The 8058-nt window shown below is 46.3% G+C and overlaps 1 protein-coding gene and 1 pseudogene across 1 annotated transcript; both read right to left on the reverse strand.

Annotated features, from left to right (window-relative positions):
- Nucleotides 1-512: 512 nt before the first annotated feature.
- LOC100409314 (proteasome subunit alpha type-6 pseudogene) lies at nt 513-1512 on the reverse strand (annotated as a pseudogene).
- A 3192-nt stretch (nt 1513-4704) lies between these two features.
- POLE3 (DNA polymerase epsilon 3, accessory subunit) lies at nt 4705-7723 on the reverse strand. The gene is made up of 4 exons (XM_002743220.5): nt 7578-7723; nt 7398-7483; nt 6961-7079; nt 4705-6454 (listed from the first exon to the last, which is right to left on the reverse strand). Exons 1-4 carry the CDS (start codon nt 7641-7643, stop codon nt 6282-6284), a joined length of 444 nt encoding a protein of 147 aa, XP_002743266.1. The 5' UTR covers nt 7644-7723; the 3' UTR covers nt 4705-6281.
- Between the last annotated feature and the right edge of the window lie 335 nt (nt 7724-8058).

The raw sequence follows: 8058 nt of genomic DNA on the forward strand, positions 1-8058 counted from the left end.
ATAGGTAAAGTAGCGATCAGGGATAATCGCCCTAGTGAAGGAATGCCTTTGACGTGGTTCTTCAGGGATTATTGAAAAATTGACTTTGAAATGTAGAGGACACTAGTCGGTTATATTACACTTATTCTCAGATTTTATTTCTCGGCCGGGTTCGGTGGCTCACACCTGTAATACCAGCACTTTGGGAAGCAGAGGTGGGCAGATCTTTTGAGGTCAGGAGTTCGAGACCAGCCTGACCAACATGGTGAAACCCTGTCTTTACTGAAAATATAAAAAATTAGCCGGGCGTGGTGGTGGGCTCCTATAATCCCGACGACTTGGGATGCTGAGGCAGGGGAATCCTTTGAACCCGGGAGGTGGAGGTTGTAATGGGCTGAGATCATGCCACCACACTCCAGCCTGGGTGACACAGCAAGACTCTACCTTAAAAACAAACAAACAAAAAGATTTTTAAGTATTTATTTTTGTTTTTATTTTCCAAAAAGCATTGTTTTTATTTACATAGAGTCCTAACCACTTCGGCAGTAGGAGGAGCGGGAGAGGCTTCTTTTTCAATCCAGGGACCTCGATAGTGTTGGTTTGTTGTTACCATACACACAGGTTTAAGTGGCATCATGGATCTGGTAAACTAAGGACAGTGTTTAGTCTCTCTGCTAGAGCAACAAGGTGAACGTCAATCTCTGCTTCTGTAAGAATCCGGAATTTAGGATTTTCAACTGTCACTACTCCAACTTCTATTTCTGAAGGTTTGAAATCAATTGATAGAACAATAGACAGGCATGTAATTGCAGTTTCCACTGTCTGTTCAAATGTCCAATCAAATTTCTTCTTCACCCTTTTTCAAGGAAGCTGGTTGACTCAGTTGTTTAACTGCTGCAGTGGCTTTAAACCCACAGTAGTAATCTGCAGGATCACACCTATATGCCTGACGGCCTTGCTCTTCATCTACACCAATTAAAATCATCCAACAACCAAGAGGCCTCATTTCAGCATTCTGTGTGTAGGCCTGAGAAATATCTGCAATTTGTTTACAGAGTGTGTCCACAGGAATCTTGTAGCCATACTTGCATTTCCAGTTAGCTGCCTCATAGCGTGCCCTCTGTGCCTGGGATCTGCTGTCAGCTGTCATTCTAGTCATCACACAGCCAGTGTTTTCAGTTATCTTGAATAAGTGAGTCACTGTGCTGGAATCCAGTGATTTGTCAGGTGCTTTATTCTGCATGACAATTACTGCACAGCCTTTCCTTCTGACAGCTACTGATGTCTTACTACTGTAAGACAGCTACTGGTTAATAGCTTTAAAAGCATATTCTACTTGGTAGAGCCGACCCTCGGGTGAAAAATGGTAATGTGGCGGTCAGAACTGGCGCTGGAACCAAGGGACATTTGGTAGAACCACTACTTCAAACACAATCCCTGGGCCCCGGAGCTCCTGCACCAGGCGTACAAGTCCCTCCCAGAAGTTCTAGCAAAAGATTTTATTTCTCAAAATCTGTACCCAAGCCTGTCATATACTTTATATTTTAAATTAAAGGGGCATAGCAGTGTAAGGCTAGGAAAATATGACACTGCTTAGTTTCCAGCTACTAGAGTTTTGATCTGTGTTCAACAAGGAAGTGGGTAAAAAGAACTAATGTTGCTTTGTATTAAAGACTCAGGGACAGTACCATGCATTTTACATTCATTTGTCTAATCTTGATGGTAACAATGTTACTATTCTCACTTTACAGATTAGAAAAACAATTGCCAGCTAAATTAAATAATTTGCCCCATGTTACATTGGGCTCTCTCTGCAATGCCTGCTAATAACCACGCTCCATAGGGGCAATGATTATTTATTTTTTCCTAGATTCCCTGGCCAATATTTCTTTCCTGATACTTGTTCCTTCCCTGAGGTTATTGATAACTAAAAATAATGAGAACCATCATTAGCTCTAATAGCTTTTTCCTTCACACTAGAAACATCCTTTCTTAATTCCCATGAGCACTACTCAGCTTCTGTGGCTTCCTTAAGCTCAGTCCCCCGTCTCATGTCCGCTTCCCCTAGCTTTCTCTGTGTGATTACTTGGCACGTGGATCTTCCTGGAGCATTGCTGGGTTACAGACTCTCTATACTTAGACCTATTACTCAAAGCCTGCATGAGAAGGGCTTACCCTGCTACCTATTTTAACCTGCCACTCTCTAACAAGGCTGTGTGCTCTAGTTAACAATCCCCAAAAGAACTCTCCTTCCAAACGACTTTAGTTAATTCTGCCCCATTCATCACCAAACTTGGACTACCTAAGAAAAACTGTTTCCTGAGAATAGGGACTATGACTTTAAAACTACTGGGAAAAATCTTTGACGTCATCCACCAGTTTTTTCCCCACCACGCTTCTATCTTTACTAGGGTGGGATCTGGACTTTTCAAATTCCTTACTAGGCTAAGGTCATGTCTCACTTGTCTTTTTTTTTTTTAGGCAGAGTCTCCATTTGTCACCCAGGCTGCAGTGTAGTGGTACAATCTCAGCTTGCTGCAACCTCTATCTCCTGGGTTCAAGCGATTCTCCAGCCTCAGCCTCCTGAGTAGCTGGGATTACAGGTGTGCACTACCACGCCCGGCTAATTTTTGTATTTTTAGTAGAGATGGGGTTTTACCATGTTGGCCAGAATGATCTCGATCTCCTAACCTCATGATCCACCCTCCTCAGTCGGCTGAAGTGCTGGGATTACAAGCCTGAGCCACCACTCCAATGTTTCACTTTTTAACCATGGCCCAACCCATTCAAAGCTACTTTTGCAGCCTTACCTCCTCTTTTTACTGATAGGAAATTGAGGTTCTTCAGAAAGAAGTGACTTGCTCAAGATCTTATCACTAATTTATGAAAACTGGGATCCTGTTCCAATGATGTTTAGCCTTGCTCCTATTTTTTTAAATAAGCTTTTTGTATTTCAACAGTTTCTCTACTTATGTCCTTTTTCAATTACAAGGGCCAACCCAGAATACCACATTGCATCTAGTGAACACACTTTTTAAGATTGAGATGAAATGCAAAGAACATATAATTAACCGTTTTTTGGCTGGGTGTGGTGGCTCACACCAGTAATCCAGCACTTTGGGAGGCCGAGGCAGGCAGATCACCTGAGGTCAGGAGTTCAAGACCAGCCTCTTCCCTTCCCCCCTCCCAAATCCAAATCAGAATCTCTGGGCATGAAGAGCCATGGTTGTATCTTCGTGAAATGTTATTTATAAATTTATGATTTGAAAAAGCTATGTAGATTTGGCTGGGCACGGTGACTAATACCTATAACCCCAGCACTTTGGGAGTCCGAAGTGGGCAGATCACTTGAGGTCAGGAGTTCTCAACCAGCCTGGCCAACATGGTGAAATCTGTCTCTACTAAAAATAGAAGAATCAGCCAGGTGTGGTGGCACGGGGCTGTAATGGTAGATACTTGGGAAGCTGAGGCAGGAGAATAGCTTGAACTCAGGAGACAGAGGTTGCAGTGAGCAGAGATTGCACCACTGCCCTTAAGCCTGGTTGACAGAGCAAAACTGTCTCAAAAAAAAAAGCTATGTAAATTAGATAGGTAATATAGCACTGTGGTTAAGAGATAATAGAGGTAGGCCGGGCGCGGTGGCTCAAGCCTGTAATCCCAGCACTTTGGGAGGCCGAGGCGGGCGGATCACGAGGTCAAGAGATCGAGACCATCCTGGTCAACATGGTGAAACCCCGTCTCTACTAAAAATACAAATTAGCTGGGCATGGTGGTGTGTGCCTATAATCCCAGCTACTCAGGAGGCTGAGGCAGGAGAATTGCCTGAACCCAGGAGGCGGAGGTTGCGGTGAGCTGAGATCGCGCCATTGCACTCCAGCCTGGGTAACAAGAGCGAAACTGTCTCAAAAAAAAAAAAAAAAAGAGAGATTATAATAGAGGTAACAGCAGTGCTACTTCATAGGGTCTAAGAGTTAATACTTGAGGCTGGGTGTGGTGGCTCACACCTATAATTCCAGTATTTTTGGAGGCTGAGACAGGTGAATTGCTTGAGCCCAGGAATTTGAGATCAGCCTGGGCAACATAGATAGACCCTGTCTCAAATTTAAAAAAAAAAAAAGTAAAAAAGGGTTAATACTTGAAAGCATTTAGATAGAACACACTAGGGGCTTAACAAAGTTGCTGAGAATCTAGTATGTACAGGTGCCCAGCAGATCCATCAAAAGCTCTTGCAGCAGGTGTGGTGGCTTATCCACTTTGGGAGGCCAAGGTGGGCGGATCACCTGAGGTCAGGAGTTCGAGACCAGCCTAGCCAACGTGATGAAACTGTCTTTACTAAAAATATAAAAATTATGGGGGTGTGGTGACACACACTTGTAATCCCAGCTACTCGGGAGGTTGAGGCAGGAGAATCGCTTGAACCTGGGAGGTGGAGGTTGCAGTGAGCCGAGATCACACCACTGCACTCCAGCCCTGGCGACAGATTGAGACTCTTGTCTCAAAACAAACAAAAAAACCCAAAAAACCAAGCAAAACAAAAAAATGCTTTTGCAGTTCAGAGCCCTTGCCTGTGAATGAGCAGCACCTGCTGGTCATCCAAGGCGATGCAGGATCTCATGTTTACAAAGGTCTGGCCAAGTCCACACCCCAAAAACTGTATGGAGAGCATCATCAGGGGTTCTCTCCAAAAACACACTATGAACAAGCAGGATGAAACAGGAGGCATCATTTTTTTAACAAGAGTGTTCTTTATTTGTACAAAGCATTACAATCTTCTCAGGATTCTTCACTCATAACTTTTCATTGTATTTATTTAGCAAGTTAACAGTGTCAAACTACACATCACTACCTGTCAAACCCCAAGCGCTCAACTTAGAGACAAACAAAAAGTGCTTGGACCACTGACTGGAAACAGAAAAAGGCTAAGAAAGGCCAACAGAGAGATTTTGGAAGCAGTTAAAGAGGACGGTTTAGGAGGAGTTAGATTCCTGAGCACCATCAGATTTCCCTTAAGGTTCAGAGGGGCTTCACAATCACAAAGTAATTTTTAGAAGACATGAGACAAAATTAGCCGGGCTTGGTGGCACACATCTGTAGTCCCAGATACTCAGGAGGCTCAGCGGGGAGGATCACTTGAGCCCAGGAGTTCAAGGATGCAGTGAGCTAAGATCATGCCACTGCACTCCAGCCTGGGCCACAGAGTGAGACCCCATCTCTTAAACAAAACAAAAAAAACCATGAGATTAGAACTAAGTAATCAAGAGATCAGAGGAACTCACACTTTGGAATATGAAGCAGGTAATCAAAGCTCCTAGACTGACAGAAGTGAGAAAAGGAGGGAGAGGGGAGCAGAGGAGAGGCAGAAGACAGAAAGGAAACAAGAGGCACAGAGGAAGAAAGCTGTGACAAGAGGAAATAGTTTAGAACTCATCATGAATTGAAGAATGAAAAGCCACAGTCACAAGTCTGGGAGATGAACTACAAGAAGAGGAAGCCTGGGGTTTTATACCTTCCAGGAGGTGATGACAAATCCTAAAGCTGTACAGTAGCCGATAGAAGGTACATCTAACACTACGCCATCTGTTTTTGTAAAAGTAAGACACTGGCACCTGGGCTTGACTAATCCCATTCTATACTGCAAATTTACAAACATTTGTGACCAGATTACCACCACCCAGCAGGTCAAACATATACAGGCAATACAGAAAGGTTCCGAACCAAGTGGGTCTATGAAAAACAAACTTCAGTTAATGCTTCAGTTAAGTGAAGAGACAGAACAGATTTTGTTATTCTTCCACAGCATTCTAGTGGTTTCCTAAAGCTTACAAATTCTGACCAGTCTTAGTAAGCTACTATTGTCAAAGACTGTGCAATCAAACAGAGGCTGACCCTAAGCAAAGCCCCAATTTTTCCTGAGCCTTGGCTGCCTCTGTGATCTGAAACGCAGCAGGCAGCATGGAAGTTATTACTTACGTGGGGCAACGAGGAAGACTGTGGATCAAAAACCACCTAACCATACATATAAGTAACCAAAAGTGATCAAACTGTCATTTAGCTGTTCAGAATCCCTCTTGTCAAAAAGTCATAACCTTCAGATTGATAAAGCAAAACAGGGTTCTGCTACTCAGATGCTCTGAGTTTGGGAAGTGCTGGTTTTGATGGTATTTCTAGCCAGTTTTTATTCTGATCTTTTCAGGCACTTCTGCCTGAGACTGCTCTGCCCCACATGGAAAAGCCTCATAGAAACATGTAGCACATCGCATCTCAAGTGGTACCTTCCAAGGTGCCACAGTCTCCCACCCTATTCAGTTGTCTACTTCCTCCTCTTCATTCTGTTCTTCTTCTTCCAGCCTTTCTTCGTCTTCATCATTGTCCTCATCCCGGCTCTTGTCTTGATCTTCAGAGTCTGTTTTTTTGTCTTTGTCTTTCTTCTTTTGCTCTGAGGCCTCCTTCTTGCCTTTCTGCTCCCGCCTATATGCTGTAAGGAGGAAAGGGGTTAGGAGACAGAGAGCTGAGTGAGTCCGACAGACTGCAGCAACTAACTGCATCGTACAATTGGAAAAACAGAGGCAGATGGGCCCAGTGGCTCATGCCTGTAATCCCAGCACTTTGGGAGGCTAAGGTGGGTAGATCACCTGATGTCAGGAGTTCAAGACCAGCTTGGCCAACATGGTGAAACCCTGTCTCTACAAAATTACAAAAATTAGCCGGGCATGGTGGTGTGCACCTATAGTCCCAGCTACTCGGGAAGCTGAGGTAAGAGAATTGCTTGAACTCAGGAGGAGGAGACTGGAGTGAGCCACTGCACTCCAGCTTGGGCAATAGGGCAAGACTCTATGGTGCCCACTTAACTGGGTTGAGTCACGTCAAGTACTGGCTTACTGGACTTAAAGGGACCCACGCTCAGAAAGGCTCAGGGCCGGATGAACAGGTCACACAGAATGACCATCTTCTGTGTGGTTCAGAACACAGGAGGCTTGTTACCTTCTAGGGCTTCTTTTAATGGGGTAACGAACCGCTGGAACTCCATCTCTTCCATGGCTGACAGCACATCGGTGGCATTCAGCGTCTTGCGCTTTCCTTTCATTGCAAAGTTGTTCGCACTGGGAGAAGAGAAAGGCTGTCAGACTCCCTCTTGAGCGTAAGGGGTGGGTGGGAAAAGGAGCACCCAGAGGTGGGACGGGAAAGCCTTCTCACATGCATGGATTTTGGTGTGAGAGGATTAAGTTCTTCCCTTCTCCGTATAAAAAAGCTAAAGCAAAGTCATTTTGTTGTTTTTTTGCTTCAGAACTTGTAATAGGCAGAGGACTGTTAACCTCTCCCCACCTAAGGAGGACACAATCGTTGGGGTTTGTGGGCTCCCGGTCAGGAACTCCCAGCCAGGTATCCCCGCACCTCCCTTATGCCTCTGCCCGGCTCACCAGGATGTGGCGTACAGCACGAAGACGCTGGCGGCGCGAGAGATGGCGCTCCGGGCCTCCTTAGAGATGTTAACACCGTCCGGGAGCTGCGAGGAGACCGGGGGTAAGCAAAGCTGCCGGTCCAGGACCTGCTTCCCTCCTGCCCGCTCGTCCGCCCCGCCCCCCCTCCGAACTGCTCACCGCCTCCTTGATGATCCTGGTGATGACAGCGTTGGGCAGGTTTAGGTCTTCTGGCCTTTCCGCCATTGCCGCTGCCGGGGCTGAGCCTCCCCTCGCCTCTGCTTTAGGCAGCTACTGCGTCCGGACTTCCCGCGTCGCTACGGTCTGATCCACCCGAGCTTCCGTCCCGCCCCACGTGTCCCACAGTGTCCCAGAGTGCCCAGCGCGCCATAGCCTCCCTCCTTTCCCAGCCCCGCCTCCGCCTCAAATGCCGGCGCATCCAGACTTTGAAGCCTCAGTGGTTTTGGCCCGTCGAGGCTTCATCTAACACCAGCGCACCCCGAACGTCCATCCCCAGGTCAGTTTCTCTGCTCCTCGCCTTCGCCACGTCGAGAACCTTCGCACCAACTTAATATGGCCCAATGGAGCTTCCGTCCGTTTCCCATGGTGCTCTGCGCCGCGGCTTGGCGACGGCGCGGGCGGGGCGTAGCGCGCCGGAGAC

Source organism: Callithrix jacchus, chromosome 1 (assembly GCF_049354715.1).
Source record: "Callithrix jacchus isolate 240 chromosome 1, calJac240_pri, whole genome shotgun sequence".
Taxonomy (NCBI): domain Eukaryota; kingdom Metazoa; phylum Chordata; class Mammalia; order Primates; family Cebidae; genus Callithrix; species Callithrix jacchus.

What these genes read in the sequence shown, in the direction of transcription:
- POLE3 (XM_002743220.5), bottom strand. Translation starts at nt 7,643, where the DNA reads ATGGCGGAAAGGCCAGAAGACCTAAACCTGCCCAACGCTGTCATCACC. An exon ending in GTGCTGTACGCCACATCCTG is followed by an intron (nt 7,080 to 7,397) that starts GTGAGCCGGGCA and finishes CTCTTCTCCCAG; the next exon opens with TGCGAACAACTTTGCAATGA. An exon ending in ATTAAAAGAAGCCCTAGAAG is followed by an intron (nt 6,455 to 6,960) that starts GTAACAAGCCTC and finishes TCCTCCTTACAG; the next exon opens with CATATAGGCGGGAGCAGAAA.